A 20,000-nucleotide genomic window follows, 5' to 3' on the forward strand; every position below is an offset into this window, starting at 1 on the left:
CACAATGTACACACAAGACACACCACACACACGTCAGCAGGATAAAAGATGTATAGCATACAATCTCTGTCTACATATATATACACACATATACGTATATATATACACAATACATGTATATATATACACATATATATATATAAACACACATATATATATATATATATATATACACACACATATATATACATATATATAAATATATCTACACATATATACACATATATATAATTTATATATATTTATGATTGTGTGTCCGGTGTAGGCTAACATCAGTGAGTGTCGAAAGACACAAAGAGAACTTCACATCTCTGATTAAGTCATGATAGATTGTCCCCATATGGCCTGGCCTTAAGTCCTGAGTGTATGTGCATGCGCGTGTGTGAATATGCATGTGCGACTCGCTCAGGCTGCAGAGTCATAAGTGTGGCATAAGTGTGTGTGCATCTGTGTGTCTTTGTGTGTGTGTCAGTGAGTGTGTGTGTGTGTGTGTGTGTGTGTGAGAGAGAGAGAGGCGAGTGTCAGGTCACCTAAGGTCAGAGGTAATAGACCAGAGCAGCTCCCAAGGGACCTGAGGCAGCTGCTGATCTCGACACACAAGCACGCACTTACGCACACGCGCGCACACACACACACACACACACACACACATCAGCCCATTCTCTCCCTTAATGAGGGAGAAATAAGAGTTGACTACTTGGTTTTAGCGTTTTTTCTTCTTCTGCATTAAGAGAATATCATTTATAATTTAGGTAAATTGTGTTACTATTGTATAATATAACTCCGATCTTACATCAAAGGTAGTCTCATAACTTATTTGAAAGGTTTTGTAACCCGTCTTTCAATGACCATGGAGCATACTCCATGACATTAACTGCATGTAATAAAATATAATGATGCTCCAGTTCAGTCCCTCGCCCTAATGTGAAAACTTCTAACGCTGAATAATAAAAGTTTTAGGAGAACTAATAACATTACATAAATCGAATATTGCAACAACCTATCACTAATATTTCTGATCTACAATTAAAATGTGGTTAATGCAATTGTTAACAGGGTTAGGGTTTCTTCCTCGGCCAAAAAGTTATTGTTAGTTATTGGGGAACTAAACTAAGTATTCCCTATTTAACTGGAATAATAAAAAGGGATAAATAAATCAGGGTAAAAGGTTGATGAATAATCTCAGAGAAGACTGAAGTATTGAGACAAATCAATGTTATAATCGTAAAGTTCCTCCGTTTAGACATGCAGAATTAGCCCATCTTTTTGCCTGTTCGTATACACAAGACCACACAATGACGATGAACCGTTTACGCTGCGAGTGAACCAATTTCGCACAGCACAGGGCTAAGTGTAGTCATCCGACGCCACTGCAATGTACACTGCACAGTAGTAACAGTGCAGTACAAATACAGGACTTAAATAACTATACTAATTAATTGCTAGAGGTATACATTCTATGCAGTGGAGTCCAATTTTATTTTCACTACCATTCCAATTCATGCTGATGGATAGAATAAGCAATGCCTGATAGCTACATTACAATAGTGCAACATTTTAAGTTTTGTAACCAGCTTTGAACAAGTCTGGCTTGAGCATATTGACCTCGGTGGACCTATATCTTCATGCACACAAAATAACCAACATTTGTAAAATATGTTTTAGCTGAATATGTAAAGATTATTTACCAGCCCAAAAAACAAACACCATAGTGACACTTGGTGAAAAAAAGGTTCATTTATTACAATTTAATGTCTGGTAAATGTTTGAGTGAGTGTTCATCAGTTTGTGTATATATATAAATATGTATGCGCGTGTTTTCCTCTGTGCGTGTGTCTGGACTGTTTCTGCACGGTCATGGGTTGGTGGTTTTGACCATTGGTTTGGTGGTTTTGACCATTGGTTTGGTGGTTTTGACCATTGGTTTGGGGGTTTTGACCATTGGTTTGGGGGTTTTGGCCATTGGTTTGGGGGTTTTGGCCATTGGTTTAGGGGTTTTGACCCTCTGTTTCGGGGTTTTGACCATTTGATTGGTGGTGTCGACCACTGGATTGCTGGTCACCAGCCCACGGATCCAGCTGTAGTCCAGCTTCTTCACCCCCCTCAGTTCCCTGTGCTCTGCCTTGGTGAGAACGGGGCCCAGCTTGGCCCCCGTGTCTGAGCTCTCATGCTCCGGCCTGGGGGGTACGGACGCACCCTCCTCCTCGGAGTCTTCATCCTCCTTCTCGCTCTCCATTTCCACCTCGGTGGGCTGTTCCTCGTCTCTGAGGAGACACATGGAAGAGACGCATGAGGACATTACATGATTTCCCGGTGCAAGATGGGGAACGCCAAAGTTCCAAGAATCGCCCCCAAAGGCGGCTATCATCGCCATTACACGGCACACTGACGACTTTTTACTCTGCCGATTAAAACTTTATTAATGGTAACAAAAGTTGCAGGAACAGTGCATAATCAAACATGACGGTGGATGGTGAGCTTTATTACCTGCTGTCGGAGACCGAGACCAGCAGGGAGCTGACAAACATGGAGCAGAGGATGGAGGTGGATGGGAGGACGTGGGACGGGGTGCGGAGGAGCTGGAGGCAGGAGCAATAAAAACGGTTATTATTCATGGTCGTTATAGAGAAATATTGATGACTTTGTTCTTGAAAAAAATAAATGAAAAATCATTCACTATTTTGCTTTTAGATTTCACAACTTTTTTACACAGACAATGAAGTGACATTTAATGAAAGTATAATTTTTTTGGGGTTATAATGCAAATGAAAAAAAATATTACTTCCACACAGATAGTTGAGTTGGCATCAACAATATTATATAAAACTAAACAGAAAGAAGAATTGTGTACACATCGTCGCCATGGTCACCCACCTCCTTGATGGCCACAGAGCCCTGTGGAAGCAGGGCTCTGACTCCTGATTGGCTGCTCAGTATGTCCCTCTCTTCCTCTTGCCGCTTGCGGTGCTTCCCCAGCAAAAGGTAGAACGGCGTCATGGCAACGCTGTCATCAATCGTTGGCTTAAAGGGGTAAAAAAAAAGAAAATAAACATGATTAACGGACATATTCACTCCTATAATGTTGGGCCAAATAGGAATGGGGGGAGGGTTAATGTAAACTTTAAACGCATTTATTGAAAGCCCAAATATACAAATGCTTATCCGATTTTGGTCATGTTTTAGGGTAAACAACGTGGTGGTGGAACACAGCATTAACGTTAAATTATGCAACACGCATTAGCTAACTTAGTTGTGATTGGCCGGTGAGCCCAGTCCAGCACAAGCACGCAGCACTCATGCGCAGCCCGGATGACAGGGAGATAAACAGATAGGGCCGGTAGAGAGAGAACAGGGCCAGAAGGGACTTCATGGATTTCAGAATTTCTTCTTTTCCACTGGCCCACCAAAGTGGGGTCCCAGTTCACCCCTGCAAGACTCACAATGTTTAAAAAGCGTGTGTATGGCTGATAAAGAGTTCACCCATCCATATTCCACCGCCCATTCTACTGTCTACCTTTTGTTAAACATTAAGTCAATATTGATAGAACTAAGGTCATGATAGCGGACAGTGTGAGAGCAAACCGGGAGAATAAACTGATAAACAACAAACATGATGTATGCAAAAACTCTTGTTTTTGTTTAAGGATAATTTGAGGACAGCTACCTGTTTGCTCAAAGCCATCAGTCGCTCCTCTTCGGGCTTGGTCAGGAATGTCAACAGCTCCTGGAGACGGAGAACACAACAGTTACACATTGAGCTAAACATAAGTAAGTGGGTTATAAGTAGTTGGCTTAAAAATGTGCTCTGGTAACTGGCATCTGTCTGAGCAAAAGGCAATCAGACTCAATTCTAAAACGACAAAAATCATTTACATTTCATATTTTTCCGTCACACTGATCAATAGGTTACAATTAGGCTTGGTTCAACTACCGTTCCACTTCTTATATGTGTTGATAGATACAAAGTTATCAAAACCGATACAAATTTTAAAACTAAAGTATCTTGCGAAGGATAGCCCAGTGGCTAGGCTGCTTTTCTCCTCGCCCAAAAGTTACCGGGTTCAGACCCCAGTGTCCACAGCCGCAGCTCCCTGAGCAGGATGGCTCCTTCATGTCATAAATCTGAAATAATGGCCAATCCTTCTAGACAGAAAATCAAGCACCCTTCCCTCGCTCCTCCTGGCCATGGCCAGCGTCGCCTAGTGGCCAACTCCGGTATTAATCTCCGTATGCGATCGAGCGTTGAAATAAATCTTGCTCGACTAATACCGTCTGATTACGCACGCTACTTCTCGTGATGAGGGAATCCTAACATACTTCCTCTAGTAACACGCAGCCTTTAGTTTGGTGTCCTACAGACGCGCATGCTCCCGATCCCAGCCCCAAACTCAAAAAAAGACATCTTCTGCTGCCTTTTGCGGTCTAGGGAGGACGGTCGGGTTGGGGGGGGTGGGGGGTGTATTCAGTTCTTGTAACCCAGCCATGGTGAGGGGTTGACCCGGTGCGGGCGCGTCGGCGGGCCTACCAGGTTGTGGGTGAGGAAGTAGAGCTGGGAGCGGTTCAGCCACTGGCTGCTCTCCTCACAGCCGTCCAGAGGCTCGTCGCGGGGGGCGAACACGGCCCGCGTCACCCGGCCCGTGCACAGGGCCTGCTGGGAGAAGTGGGGGCGCGGCTCGCTGGGTCGGAACACAAACACTGCGCACAAACACAAGGTTTGGTTATTATCAACTGTATTTTCAATAATGTAACCGATTGTCTATAATTTCACTTCAAATTGTTGGAATTTCACGTTTATATTTTGCATTTATATTGCTTCTTTTCATATTCATTGATGTACATTGATAACTTTGTATCAAAGCAGAAAGGACACTTTACTTTGTCCCATGCCACTCACATATCCCCTCTGGGATTAAAGAAAGTCAATTGCGTCTAATCTTGCTCAAAGATGGAGTAGAGTGACGAGCAGTGTGGGGGTCGCGTGTGCGTCTCTCACGGTCAGTGGTCTTTTCCGCGCCGCAGAAGGCGGCAACGTTTTCCGACAGGGGGTCCGCCAGGAGCAGGCTGACGTCCAGGGCGGTGCTCCACTCCACTGCAGGAGACGGAGATCAGGGAGAAGGAAGAACGTTAAAAAAAAAAAAGACTTGAGGAGCAGCAATGGAAACATGGATATTTTCGATGGATCTTCACACAAGCTTGTGGTTCTTACAGGAGCAGGTGAGCAGGTTCCAGCAGCACAGGTTCTTGTCGGTGGCGCCCAGTAGGTACTTGGAGCAGCTGAGACGCCCGAAACACAAGTCCCTAGAGGTGGAGGGAGAGAAGAACCCTGGTGTGAGTCGTCTGGCGTTACTCCGGTCGTCCTCGACTCCAACACAACGACCCGGGTGTCCATCCTGAAGGCCTGATGTACTTCAACCCAGTGTCGTGTTTTTCAAAGACAAAATGGCAGCACAGCAACTGAATAGAAGGGCTTCCATAGACGCTGTCTGTGAGGAGGTTTAGGCTGAAATAACCAAACTTTTCCCCCAAAACACAGCTGCCTGCCATTGTCTTGAAAGGCGCCTCTAAATTAAATGTATTATTATTATTATTATTATTGGTCAACAATACCATGTGACCTACCGAGTCTCGTCTCATTGCGACTCTTGCCATCACTCGCGTGTTATGAGACCACAGCCCCTGCAATTAACCCCTTGTAGCCAGCATTAGGCCGAACGGACCAAGTTTTGTGAGTGTGTGAGTGAGTTAGTGAATGAGTGAGCGCGTGTTCTTACTGGATGGCTCCTGGTGGTTGCGAAAGCGTGGTCAGCAGGTCCCAGGAGGCGGGGCTCCACACCGTCACCACCTCCTTGAAGCTGACGGCCAATAGGGAGCCGTCGGCCGAGAAGCAGCAGCACTTGGGCTCCAGGCTGTGATAGTCTCCCACAAAGTCACAGGACCAAGACGCCTCCTCATCTGCGACAGAGATAGCAAAAATGTTATGACTTTCCATGGTTGCCTCAAAAAACACACAAAGATGGGTTTGTACTTTTCATATTCTGACTTCCTGACTCAATACCCACGTCTGTCTAGGACCCCGACCCAAATGTAAAGAACCGGCGACGGCCGCGGCCGGGACCAGACTGCTTACCGTCGGAGGGGTCCGGCTGGGTCAGCTGCCAGGCCTTGAAGTGTCCGTCCAGGCTGACCGAGACCAGCGTGGTGCCGTTCTGGCTGGAGGGGCTGAAGCAGATCTCGCTGATCGGGCCGTCGTGGGGGGCCGAGATGGTGGTGTTCAGCACAAAACTGGACATGGGGGGGGGGGGGGGGGAGAGAAGGGCCGGTAAGAACAGGAGCAGAACTTGATAGAACAGCTAAGGACCAGAGCATGAAACCTGCAGAGAGCAGATAAAGGTTTGAACTAGAGCAGTTGACTGGCGAGAACCGGGGCTGGTTGGACGAGGGTTTGGAGGTCTCATCTTCTGCATTGCAGAAGATGAGATAGGGTATTGGATCAGCAACACACAGTATTTGTGTGCATGTACAGAATGTTTAAAAAACAACATTCATACTATAGCGCTGTTTTCTCAATAATATGCACAGGATTTAGAGTGCATGGTAGAATAGTGTTCTGTTGTGTAGATTCGGTAGTTAGTGCACGCTGTCGTTTTCTACTGTACCCTAACTGTGGTGAACCGCATCATATATTAGCACTAGAAGCAAGAGACACGGTGGCGTGCGCTGTCCCGGCGTGATGCTACCTCTGTGTGTGCTCGTCAAAGGCCCACAGCTTGAGGCTGATCTCCACCTCCTTGGCGCTCCTCTGCTCCACCGTGGCCAGCCAGCTGCCCCGGGAGTCCAGGGCCGCCTTCACCACCTCAAACTGGTCCAGGTTCGACTGGTTGATGTACTCCTGCTGCACGATGTCCAGCTACACACACACACACACACAGTCAAACCCTGCCCATTGTTGATTGCCTTCCATTTCATGGAAACGATCGTGGTTAAGTGAATCAACAACGTAAATATTTGGTTGGTTGCCGTTCTATAGACAAGGGTTCGTCCACGATGTTCACAGATCAAATAAATAATTATTTTTTATTTTATTTTTTGCGTGCGTAGAGGTTTTCAACTACTAGACAATAGCTGGACCCTTCTCCAATGTGTGAGAGTGCTGCCCTCTAGGGGCCACGCTGGGGTTTAACATGCAGCGGCCACTCTGTACGCGGAGGTGTCCATAGCGAAGCGGCCGCTGGGGGTGCTTACGTTGTACAGCTGCTGGTCGCGCTGCAGGGAGTAGAACTGCAGGTGGCCCGGCTTCCCGTTCAGTACCAGGGCCTTGGTGCGGGGGTCCACCATCAGCGCCGTCTTCACACCGTCACCTGGGGGGGATCCAACAACGATGGGAGGGGGGGGGGTGAGGTTAACCAACATGTCCACAAGGATTTAGACATTGAGCAGATTTATCCAAATTGACTTGGAAATATTTTGCATAAATGTAAATAACGAGTAGGTAGGTGGGATGTTATGGACATCTTGCTCATTAAAATTACAATTAGGGCATTTAGCAGACGCTCTTATCCAAAGCGACTTACATCGGTTAACACACACATTGACACACCGACGGTAGAGTCAACCATGCAAGGCGACAGCCAGCTCTTCAGGAGCAGTTAGGGTTAAGTGTCTTGCTCAGGGACACATCAACACTCTAGCTAGGAGGAGCTGGGGATCGAACTAGCAACCTTTCGGTTACAAGACAACTGCTCTACTTCCTGAAGACAACTGCTCTAGCTAAGCCGACCCTTCGGCTCATGCATGCCTACGTACACCCTTAGAAGTGGAATGGACTTGCCTGCCCCCATTGGTCAAAATACAAAATTATATTGGGATAAGTCAATCTTTTTGCTCACAACCATCAATTTAAACTTTTGTCAACCGGGTTACGATCGTTTGACCCAAACACGATCGGTTGAACTAAATATGAAGCAAAATAAATTGAACGGCTCTGTTCACCAAGATTTGACCTCGCCTGCCATCATAATTTAGAAATGTATTTAAGGTCGGTTTAGTGAGCGTAGGTCCCAAAAGACACACGGCAACAGTCTTTTGGGTCCCGAGAATAAACTGTTTGCCTGCATGCCTCCTACAGACAGCCCTGGACGCACTCACCGTGGACCAAGCCCTGGATGACAGCAGACACCTTGGTGCAGTTCTGGATGAGCGTGATCTCTGTGGGGGGAGAGAGGGAGTAAAGGAGGTCAGTCAGGAAAATCTTGCAAATACTTTGACAGCATATCAGATAACATGTTATATCTTTGCTACTTTCAGTGTCACTACAAGTAGTACTTAGACGACCCTGGTCTTTCACTATGACCTGTTATATTAAACACTGATTTTTGTTTAAATCTATCGCTCAAATTATCCAAGTGATTGTCCAATTTATTTTTAAATCATTTTCATTTCTGGTTCTTTCGTCCATTCCCTAGAATCACAGATTCAATCCATTATTGAAATGTAAACAACTTAATGTACATCTTTTTTAACTATAAATATCACCATTCATATTTGTATTTATAGCTATGTTTATATCACTATATATAACCTCAACTTTAACAGTTGTTGCTTGCGGTACAGAAAATCCTTTACACCAAAGGATAATCGTTCAGAAAACAGAGCTCATGAGTTGTACTAGCATCTGACGAGGTGCGTTTGATGTCGAGCTCCGGTGACTCACTGTTGTCGGTGTGGGAGGTGCAAAAGAGCGACCCGTCAGGGGACACGACGATCTCTTTGATGGAGGACCCGAGGCGGGGCAGGAAGTCCTTCTGACCCTCCTGGCCGTAGCGCCACTGGACCAGCACCGACTCCAGACCCCCACTCAGCAGGTTAGTACCTGATGCCAATGCACACAAAGACAATCCCACCATCACTACCGGTTTAAAACAGACAGCAACAACCAAGTGAAAACGTTTTAGACAGAGGGAAGCAATACAACCCCAGACAGGAAATAATCTGACATATTTGGTCCTTGTGTTTTGCAGGTGATGAAATAACTACATAGCAAAACCTTTAGATTTTAGTAAGGGTAGTGTGTGCATGTGCGTTCCTACCTTCTGGGGTGAAGCAGAGAGCGTTGACCCCACTGTGGTGCCAGTGAACCGTAGAGAAGGTGTACTCCTTCTCCTGGTTGAAGTTTCTCCTGCACAGACAAACGCACAGCTCAATTTACAAAGCCGGGATGCAATCTAATTTATTATGAACCTTGTTGGAAAGCTAAGTTACCCGAATGACGCAACTCATTTAAACACACCACAACAACATCAGAGTTTACTCATTATAAAAATGCATAACATATCCAGTAAATCTCCGGCAGATAATATATGCTTATGCATGTGTGCGCACGTGTGTGTCAGGGTTTCTGTCATGGTCCTCACCAGAGGCGGATCTTTCCGTCGCCGTGTCCGGTAGCGATGCAGTCATCTTTGGGGTGGCAGGCCACGCAGGTGAAGGCGTTTCTGGCTGCCTTTTCAACAGAGTTGCCCAGCGCAAACCTGTTGGGATTCGAATCGTGGAAGGACACGATGAGAACCATCACGTTGAACGGCGCGAGTGTGTGTCACTATTAATTTAGGTATACACATACAGGATATTTTTTAACTCAATGTTTATGCATTCTTAAATCAGCATGTCAACTGTTAAATGTGCGTAGCTTACTCACCGGTAGAAAGTCTTCTTGTTCAAGAAGTAGACATGCAGCACATTATCTTTAACAGATGCCACGTATTCCCCCTGCGAGCACAGTGCACACGACGTTAAGTAATCAACACAGAGGTAGATAATACCATAACATAGGTGCATATAACATTGGTGCCCCCTACTGCACCCCTCACAATTGTTACATTTTCCTTAGAGCAATGTTACGGGAAAATACTGAACTTGCATATCAACATAGTGCACCACCCAAACACAGTGTGTGAGTGAGTGAGTGAGGGAGGGAGTGATTGAGTGCGTGCATGCGTGCGTACCCCTTGGCCGAAGGCGATGCACTTGGGATCGGTGCTGACGCTTTGCAACACAATGGTGTGCCCCTTGACCATCACATGCTGCTCCACACTGGGGGGCAGGTTCAGAGAAACCAGCCCAAACTTCTCTGCAGGGGGAGACGCAGCATGTTAGCATGTGGTTAACACCACTCTCGTCTGTAGTCCATCAACTCATACTGTAGCAAATGGTCTTTTCAAAGAATGGGGTGATGAATCCCATTATTGGAACACTAAAATACATCTCGTCTCTTAGTGGTTAGGGTTCCTGACTCTGATGAATGGCTCTGGGTTCAAACCTGCCATGTCTGCAGCCTAACCTGTATGCATCCATGAGCAAGATACCCAAACCGCTAACTGCTCATTGATAACACGCAACTCAAATACTAGGCAAGTCGTTCAGTGTTTGCTAAAAGGACTAAGTTGCATCATTGCGAGAGTTCTACTAAAGAGAAAATTTGTGTGACTGGATGAAGTTTAAAGTAGTTTCTTTCTACAGTGTCCAGTCCACACACATTGACTTTAAACCTTTAGACACATTGTTATAGTTTACTACTATTGGCCTAGTTAGTGTTTTTCAATAAACCCTTACAATTAACCAACTCCAGCAACATGATTGGTTAAATATGAAGTGTAAGAAAGTTTAACCAAATTTGACCCTGCTGCCATCAGAATTGTGAAACTGCAGTCGGATGGATTTCTACTGTAGATCATAAAATGCAATGTAACCAAAGAATCCTGCAGACATTCAGGTGAAACTTACCCTTCTTGTTCCTCTTTACTGGCATCACAAGGAAAACGTCTCCTTTTGCAGAAACATGCATTGACAAGATGCGTCTCCTGACATTGTAGGTCTGGGAAATAATTACAAGAAACAAGACTTTATCATCCACGGGTTCCATTTCAACTGAAATGGCCTCACGCCATGTTCGTTATTCTACGGGATTACCAAAGTTGCAACCAACGAAAACAGGGCAAGACTAGGTTACATGAAGGATACACCATGTTCGTTATTGCTAAAGAAAATTACATCCAGTAGTCTATGATTACTAATGCGATGAGCAATACCGTGATTACAAGTGAGCATTTACAAATAAATAAAGATACATAAAAAAAACACTGCTTTTATTCGATACCAGTGTTTGTATACTCCCTAGTAAAATAGTCAGGCATAGATGATCAGAGTACATTTTTTAAATGGGGGAATAACTTCTTGAATAACCAAAGGGAATTCCAAGACAAAATCACAAATCGTCGTAATTACAAAAAGTAGAAAGTACAGTAATGCTTTATAAGTTACTGCAATGACCAGGGACTGAGTGCAAAGTAGAGGGAGTTTTGAGGTGCAGTAAGGTTACCCTAATAAGGATGCCATCTGTGAAGTCCCACAGCCTGATGGTTCCATCCTCTGAACACGAGAACACCTGCGAAAAACATGTCGTAGGGATGACGAGTTGCTTTATATTCTCTAAAGCGCATATGAGTTCAGTTGAAACCGTTGGATTCAAATAAACAAAGTCCAAAGTTAGTAGTGACGGTCCTGTTCGTGATTAAAGTCTCGATGTGTAAGAGGGGGCATATGAAAGGTAAACTCAGTTTCCCTTTCAAGATTTTAACAATCGATGCAGCACACACTGCACTGACACATCTTCAAGTGAACAGATATAATCAAGTTGAAAACACACATCTATTCAGTCTTAATTCCAAGTCCCAGGCAGAACAGTATTTTCTCTTGTATTTTCCATCTGTTTCCTATGGTGTTTGTCTGTGGATCAGAATACCTGAAAAGCGTTGCTCAACCTTACCTGGAGGTGGTTTGAGGGGTTGAGGACGAGCCCTGTGACCAGCTCTTTGTGTCCCTGAAGGTGATGGATGCATTCCTCCGTGGATGTGCTGAACACCTTTATGCACTCACCCGACACGCAGATCAGGAACCTGGGGGGAAACATCTAAATTCAGTGTGTGTGTGTGTGTGTGTGTGTGGCTTCCTGAGCAATACACCCTCATATTCCTCCTTAACGACTGCTTAATTTCTTTATTGAAGTGACTGAGCTAAGACACTGCAAGTTGCTTGTTACGGCTACACATTTATAGTAAATAGGCAGGGATCGACTCCCGAGTAAAATGTTCTTGGTTCGGAACCCAATGTACACCGTCTACCTTTTGGCAACTTGCGCATGAGGTTTATCTCTATCCTACTCCTAGATGACATGTACAGTTATACCTGTATTCATCAACAGCTCTTGCTTTGCTTAATTACTAGAGAGTAGCCTACGTGGTCTGGTGTTAGCGTGATCGAATCCCGGGCAAAACGTTACTGGGTTCGATCGTCATGTCCGCAGCCTCACCATCAATTCAGTTATTTGCGATCAATAAAGTAGCCTGGCAAATGACTAAATATGAATAATAATATTAAGCCAAATTCAACGATTAGGTTGACATAAATAACGTTACAAACGTCCTAATGCCGGGGGAAGGGCTACTTTCCTCTCCTACCAAATGGGGCCCCTTTGGTAAACACTATTGTGCAAGCCTCAAACAACCGCGTACATCACACAAACTATAATCACCGTGATCGTACTGTTAACTCGATATAGGAAAAACACGTACCTTGAGTCTTGAGTGATCACAGGCGCTCTAAAGTTTATTTTGCTTCCACCTCTGTGGACCACGCGTGTATCAGCGTGCGCCACCATGTTTCACCTCTGACCCATCAGTCCCGTCTGCTGTGTGTTGGTCGGCTGGGAGAACGATAGACTCACAGCGCCCCCTACGGCACCGGCGGAGTGGACCACAGGACCCTCGCCATGGAACCTCATTCGGAGGGGACGGAATAAAGAAATTACAATAAAAAAAGAAGAAACTAAACATTCAGAGGTTTCAAAATCATGAATACAAATTCAAAGAAAATAAACGTATAACTTGTTATAATATAATCACAATTACCAAATAAAAATAACCTCCTTCTCGGTTCTTCTTCTATTTATCAGCCCTGTGGTCTTCAGAAACCAAAACAAATCCTACGCTCCAGCTACAACACAAAGTTGAGTCTTCATCATTATCATATCAATCTCCACCAAATCGGTACGAGGTCCTCCGTCCTCTTCACTCCGTGTCACAGATCCTCTGAAAGAACCCTGGAGTTGGCTCGGGGGCGTCACCTTGTGGGCAGATAATGAATCTCCCTATGGGGGTTAATAAACATTATAAAAAAGTTGAAACCAGACTTTTAAATTATATTAGCCCACATATAAATTAATACATAGATAGATACAATTAGCCGTTATCATATATCTTTAGTAGGCCTACAACTATTTCACAAAAATCAATATAAGCCGAGTCACAACGTGGCTTTATTTCGACCATTTGCCGACCTGAAAACATGCTTAAGGAAATGGTAATTTCGAGGCAAGCTTGTTTGACAGTGTTGTAACTGAATAATCACTGTTTAGACGAACAACGATATAACTTTGTAACATGAGTGTGAACGGTGATGTTTTACACATAAATTGTGTTATTGAAAAGTGTTATTATTCCAAACGTATTGTTTGTGGTATGGTTTTATATGGCCAATATAGGTGCTAAATGTTTTATTCCAGCATTTCATCGACTTCCATTTAGGATTTTCTTTTTCTTGCGCACCAACACGTAATCCCAACAAGTAATGGTGTGTTCCTGAATCCTCGGACGCCAGCCTTCCGAGTTGTCATTTCCGGTCTCGGAGCATTTATAGCATTCCTGTTCGTCTTTGTATGTGTGTCATGAAATTGGCTTGTTTTATATTATGGCGCGTTTCCACTGCAGGGTGCGGTACGGTTCGGTTCGCAAAGGTGCGGTACGGATTGCGTTTCCACCGCCAAAAGTGGGCGTGACCCGGACTGAGCCGTACTCGTTTTACCCTCGTCTTCAGTACTCCTCCGTTGGGGTACTGAGACGCCTGAAAGTGTGCCGGAAAATTCGAGCTACACACCCCCTCCGTTGATTGGTCGACAGAATCGTCACTTCCGGGCGACGTGGGGATAAAATCAAACAAACAGTAGCCTCGAGGTATTATTCCTTACAATGAACATGTCGCGTTAAACGCTTGCTTGGGCGAACCAGGAGGTGGAGACGTTCCTCTGCATTCTTGGGGAGGAAGACGTTGTTTACGATGTTTACGTAGCTGCCGCGGGGCGATCGACATCCGGCCTACCATAAAGGGTACTGTCGGCGGTGGAAACGCGACTTCGGAACTGAGCTGGGTTATACCGCCCCCTCCCTACCGGACTGAGGCGAACCGAACCATACCGCACCCTGCAGTGGAAACGCGGCATTAGCCTCTTTAGCAAACCAGCCCGAAAGCAAACAAAACAACTTCAGCCTACATTGTATTGCCGCGCCGCGGCGCTATCTTTCCGTCCAATTCTATTTTTGCCGCGAGCCGCTGCTAAACCGCGTCAATGTCGACAGAGCAGGTCGAGCCGGGCAGGAAGTGAAAAGTAAAAGCCATAGAGCATCCGGTCAATTTTCAAAATAAAACACAATACTCAGCTCATGTAACTTCACATCAACATTATTACGTCATGACCGGTGGCACCAGGTCAGCAGTCAATCAATCAAAGGGTCTCAGAGGGTCGGCAACATGGAAGACGAGAGACTCATTGTCGAAGTTCAGCAACATGAAGTCATTTATGGACCAAATCATCAATCCCGGTGTCAGAATGCCGAGAGATCAAGTCGAAAAGGGGGCGTGCCTCCGAGAATTGCCGCAAGAAAGCTTGGAGAATGGAGATCTTCGACATTCGACTCGGAAGTCTGGCGTTCGAGGATTCAGGAACACACGAAGAGTTGCCCAGTTGGCGACGTAGGGTTTACCAGTGACCCGCATTAACATGGCGGAACATGAACGTTTTACTCAATATGAAATAATCAACCATCATGTAAGAGCCGATTTTAGTTTATTTTCAATTTGTAAAGGTGTGTTATTTTTATTGCTGTATTTATATGTAAGGAAACATTTTAAATAAAATTTAATATTTTTAGTTTTGCATTTAGTCAGTTTACGTTATCGATTATTGTTTAAAGAACGATTAATGCCGTAACTTGTGGTTGTGCGCATGACTGTTAATGAATAATGTTAACAAAGTGGTTATTAGATCGGAGAAGTTTGTAGGTGTGGATTGAAATAAGTTTTTGACCGTCGTCGTCGTGTCCCATGGCATGTTTTATTGGATGAACATGTAAAAGCAAAAGGGATCATAACTTTGAACATCTATTCGGTATTGGACTGGAGAACATGTAAACTTGGATTACCTGATGTTTTTTTTTTTTGGATAAATAAACCCCGTAGGCCTACAAGCTATCCTGCCTCCTCGTGAGTTCTATGTTTTTTTTGCAATAAGATTGAATATGACACACGCGTCAAAGCATCGAATAACAACACCCTACAAGCCAAAGAAGTCGGCCTCGGCCATAACACATCATATCACATACTTTACTATTGATTGACGTTGTAACTGTCTGTTGGCATCGACTTTTTTTAAACGTTGTGCACTCGTAAACCAGCTCTAGATAAGGGTGTACTTCCATACAGTGGCAGTACAATGTGCTCTCATAAATAAAAGCAAAAGGATAGTAGGTGATAGGCTGCAAGGAAATAAAGGAGTTCGAACTTGAAATTGATTCTACTAAGCTCTGTTTAGTTGTGACTTTTTTTTATCGGATAAATAAAATCCTGCTCTGAAGAATCGATTCTAAACGCAGTGCACATGAACGGTCGCTGTCGGGAACACGCGTTAGGGGCCGTGTCCACCAAAAGCGTTTTTAAAAGGCGGAGCGCCTGTGCAATGCATTCTCTGTGGCAGGACGCGCATGCAGCGCGCCTTTTAAAAAGCCGCCCGGGGCGGTTAAACGCTCCGCGCGCCTCGCGCTTCGAGGCGGGCGCCCCAGTTGAAAACAGTTGAACTTTTTAAGAAAAGCGCTCCACGTCATCGGCGCTTTTTTCGAACGACCAATCAAAATCGAGGAGGAGGCAAGGCTAAAAGTATCAACAGAACACGTACTGAAACGAACTGAAACATGTCGGACGAAAGTTTAATAACAGCTGTGAGTGAGTGTCCGGTCCTGTACGACCTCACGTTAAAGGGACACTGTGTAATATTTTAAGTCATTTATTACCTCAAATCAACGTATTCATTCAAAAATAAGTCCCCATTGGTGTAAAATTATCTCTGCCAAAAATCACACTTATCCTCCTGAGCGAAGAATAATAAATATGTAGTTACATAGGACGGGTAAGCTTCATGGAGGCTTCCATGTTCTTCCGGTCTATGAACTGCCGAGAGGGACAAAAAGCACTACGTGGTACAGGAAATGCAAACACAGTAATTACTCATACATCATTAGCTTACACTAATGATTCAATGCAGTCTGAAATTTGTTTGAAATAACGAACCTCATCACTCGAATGACTCGATGAGGTAGTATTGGATGTCTGCTTCTTGGCACATACTGCCCACCGTAGTTTTTGAACAAGCGAGCACTATTAGTTTGAATGCAATATACAATTGTACCACTAGATGGGAGTAATTTTTACAGTGTCCCTTTAAAGGCGTATCATGACCAGACAAAGCGCAACCAGGCCTGGCGGGAAATTTCAGCTGTGCTGGGCCAGCTCTGTGCTGGGCGTTACAGGTGAGAATTATTAATTAATTATTTATATTATTATCATGTTTATTAATGATATTATCGGGTTAGGGTTAGGGTTAACGGCTAACCCTATTAGCCGTTAGTTAAAAACTGCCACCCGTTTACTTGCTCTTGTGTTTACAAACTACGGTCGTCAAGTAAGCTAACTAAAATTTCCGTAAGCATTAACGTTACTGATAGGTAGGCTTGATATTAACCTTGTAGGTTGTGTGAATTGCTAATTGTAGAGACATAATCTTGTATCAACAGCTGAAGTGTCCCGCAAGAAGTGGAAGTACGGTGTTCCACCTCTTTCAAGAGGTGGAAGTATATGGCCATCATGGGCTTCCTTGAGCGCCATGTTAAGGAGAGGGTGACATCCAGCAATATGGATTCAGAGCAGGGAGATTATAGCCAGGATAGCCAGGAGATAGCACCGGAGATCTTGGCCCTGCTAGCGCCCATGATGTCTCCCCAACGAGAGGTAGGCTACTGGTAGGCCTATAACAAAAGCTAGTAGCCTAAAACATACGCTAAAAACATACCCTAACATACTAGTGTCTTGGCTGTGAATAAGACTGAGCTTGTGCTAAAGGAATGACGATTTGATGATGTAATTACCCTATTAAAATTTGTAAACAGACACACATCATATAAGATTCCTTTTATTTAACCATTATTTTTTTCAGGGAAGGCAATCGAGAGCAAGACCTCTAAGTATTTTTAAATTAGAAGATGAGGCATGCATGTATAACACATAGAAGTAAAGTCTTCCTGTTCAAGATATAAAAAGAAGACTTGTTTCTGTATACAAATCTACTTTTCCCTTAAGGTTTTTGTTAGGTGAAGCCAGATGCAGAGATATTTATAAGAATTCACCATTTTAATTTGCAAATTTTAAACAAACAAATATGCTTTCTTTCACAGGTGGTGGCTGAAAGTGAAGAGGAGATATCTCCTCCCTCTCCCAGCCTCTCACAGTCCGCTGCGGACACCTCTCCTCCATCTCCTCCCACTACCTCGACTGTGGCTCTGGTCACACCGCTGCGTCCTGCACCTCCACCACCACGGAGGAGACAGCTGGAGCAGCCGCTGTTTGCGTTCCAGAAATCCATCATGACCTCTATACAAAAGGAAAAGGAGAATGCACTGGCTGTTGACGAGGATGTGCATTTTATGCTCAGCCTCGTCCCATCGTTGAGGAGGCTGTCGCACCAAAAAAAAGAAAAAAAAGTGAGCGTCATCACTAGCGAGCCGTCTCGTTATCACCATGATCATGAACGCGCTTTTGATAACAGAGTTCCCCAGTTGGTGACGTATGGTTTATTAGTGACGCGCATGAACATGGCGGAACATGAATGTTTTACTCAATATAAAATTATCAACCATCATATCACATAGGCTACTTTACTATTGTTTGACATTGTAACCGTCTGTTGGCATCGACTTTGTTCAGTTTTAAACGTTGTGCACTGATAAACCAGCTCTAGATAAGGGCAAGTGTAGCCTTCCATACAGTGGCAATACAATGTGCTCCTCTTGAATCAAAGCAAAAGGAGATAAGCTACAAGGAAATAAAGGCGTTCGAACTTGAAACTGATCTTACTAGGTTCTGTTTAGTTCCGATTTTTTTTTATCGGCCAAATAAGACCTGCTTTGAAGAACTTTTAGATTCCCAACGCAGTCGGGAACACACCGGCGCCGGAGCGGCGCGTCAAAACGCCCCCATTATTTCGGACGCCCACTCGCCCACACCGGCGGCGGCTAGACGCACACCACTCGGCGGTGCGCCGCCCCGCCCCTAGGCTTCACGCCACTGTTCTATTCCCTAGCCTAGCGTCTTCCCTAGTGTTTTTAAAGCTGTTTGCTACATCCCGGCTTGATACAAGGTCCGGTACAAATGGAGATTGTTGATGCACTTGATGAATAATTCCACAATGCAAAAAGAATGGGCAATGACAGTAAATAAAGTGTGTAAAGTGACTAAACCCTAAACCGTAAACAAAGTGCCCGACAGTAGATAAAGTAACTATGAATTAATGTGACTATCATTGTAAGCACAAACGTCAGGATCATTGGCATATAATTGTTATAGGTTTGGTGGGTGTTTCAATACGAATGTTGAAACGACGTGGATTGATGTCGTCTATGAGTAATTGAAACGACGTGGGCCGAAAGACCGACGTCAGAAAAACTTTCGTATCAGTCCCTCAAGACGTCGTATTGACCTCCATGACCAATGTCCATAGACTTGATCGACGCCTAAATGTTTGCTGGAAGGGGTACAAGAATATTGAAACTGAAAATTTAAAAGGCACATGGCGTACCCGTGTCCCTCCGAGAAGGCGTGTTTACATGATTTCGGACAGCCCTTTGAGTAAAACCTGTCACTCGGAAGTCTAGCGCTCAGCGGATTAAAAACGAAAGTCAGTAGGACAATCATAGGGCACATGAGTTTGGTAGAACAAGCATCAGGGAGGAGAGACAAAAAGAGCCCATTTTACACATCTTATTTAGGTCACAACTGGATTGGTGTTCCTTCGTGCGCTCTAAAGAGAAAGTATATATATTTTTTCTATTACATTTGATTAATTGCGTGTGTGAAGCGGTGCGGTGACGCGATGAGTCAATGGAAACAGATCCAGCAGCTCGAGGTCGGTCTCCTGGAGCACGTGGACTACCTGTACAATGACAACTTCCCCATGGACGTCCGACAGGGTCTAGCAGACTGGATCGAGGGTCAGGATTGGTGAGTCCTCTCCCGTCTTGACTTTCCCCGCGTTTGCTCCTTATAGAGGTTTATTTTCCTCGCTTTCTGTCTTATCTTCCTGGTCTTGGTGCTCATTTGGTCTCTACTCCTGTTGTCTTTTATAGTAGATTCTATATTTGTCGCTTTTGGTTTTAATAGTCCCCATCCTCTAATTTGTCTTCCCCTCCCCTCTCCACCTTTTTCCTTTTCCTCTCCTCTTGTTTCCTCCTTCTCTCTCTTCTCCTCCTCTCTCCCTCATATGATGTATTATAATAGTATAATACATATGATAAAATACCATATCATGTATTATAATGTAGTATAAGAAATATTTTAAGATACCATATCATGTCTTGTAATATATTATAACACTTTGTATAATATACTTTATCATGCATTATAATATAGTAAGTGATATGTTTTAAGATACTACATCATGATAAAATATACTACATCACGTATGATAATAAAATGTATCATGTATATTGTATAAGATACTATATCATGATATTATACAGTATATCATGTATTGTAATGTGATTTTTTTCAGGGAGACAGCAGAGCGCAAT

The 20,000-nt window shown here is 44.2% G+C and overlaps 2 protein-coding genes across 2 annotated transcripts in view; one reads left to right on the forward strand and one right to left on the reverse strand.

Moving 5' to 3' along the window:
* Positions 1–1,722: 1,722 nt before the first annotated feature.
* wdr75 (WD repeat domain 75) lies at positions 1,723–12,779 on the reverse strand. Its single transcript, XM_060039851.1, has 21 exons — positions 12,627–12,779; positions 11,822–11,951; positions 11,375–11,440; positions 10,780–10,870; positions 10,002–10,126; positions 9,695–9,765; positions 9,411–9,527; positions 9,087–9,175; positions 8,711–8,869; positions 8,146–8,205; positions 7,243–7,358; positions 6,738–6,907; positions 6,128–6,282; positions 5,772–5,952; positions 5,207–5,298; positions 4,994–5,089; positions 4,526–4,695; positions 3,665–3,724; positions 2,875–3,021; positions 2,488–2,579; positions 1,723–2,264 (listed from the first exon to the last, which is right to left on the reverse strand). The coding sequence occupies exons 1-21, from the start codon at positions 12,710–12,712 to the stop codon at positions 1,856–1,858; spliced, it is 2,682 nt and encodes an 893-aa protein (XP_059895834.1). The 5' UTR covers positions 12,713–12,779; the 3' UTR covers positions 1,723–1,855.
* A 6,095-nt stretch (positions 12,780–18,874) lies between these two features.
* LOC132448314 (uncharacterized) overlaps positions 18,875–20,000 on the forward strand; it is a 35,890-nt gene continuing 34,764 nt past the window's right edge. Inside the window, exons 1-2 of the mRNA XM_060039478.1 lie at positions 18,875–19,431; positions 19,982–20,000. The exon at positions 19,982–20,000 is cut by the window's right edge and continues 117 nt beyond it. Coding sequence (XP_059895461.1) covers positions 19,304–19,431; positions 19,982–20,000 — 147 coding nt within the window. The 5' untranslated portion in view covers positions 18,875–19,303. The remainder of the gene's footprint in view (positions 19,432–19,981) is intronic.

Source organism: Gadus macrocephalus, chromosome 20 (genome assembly GCF_031168955.1).
Source record: "Gadus macrocephalus chromosome 20, ASM3116895v1".
Classification (NCBI taxonomy): Eukaryota; Metazoa; Chordata; class Actinopteri; order Gadiformes; family Gadidae; genus Gadus; species Gadus macrocephalus.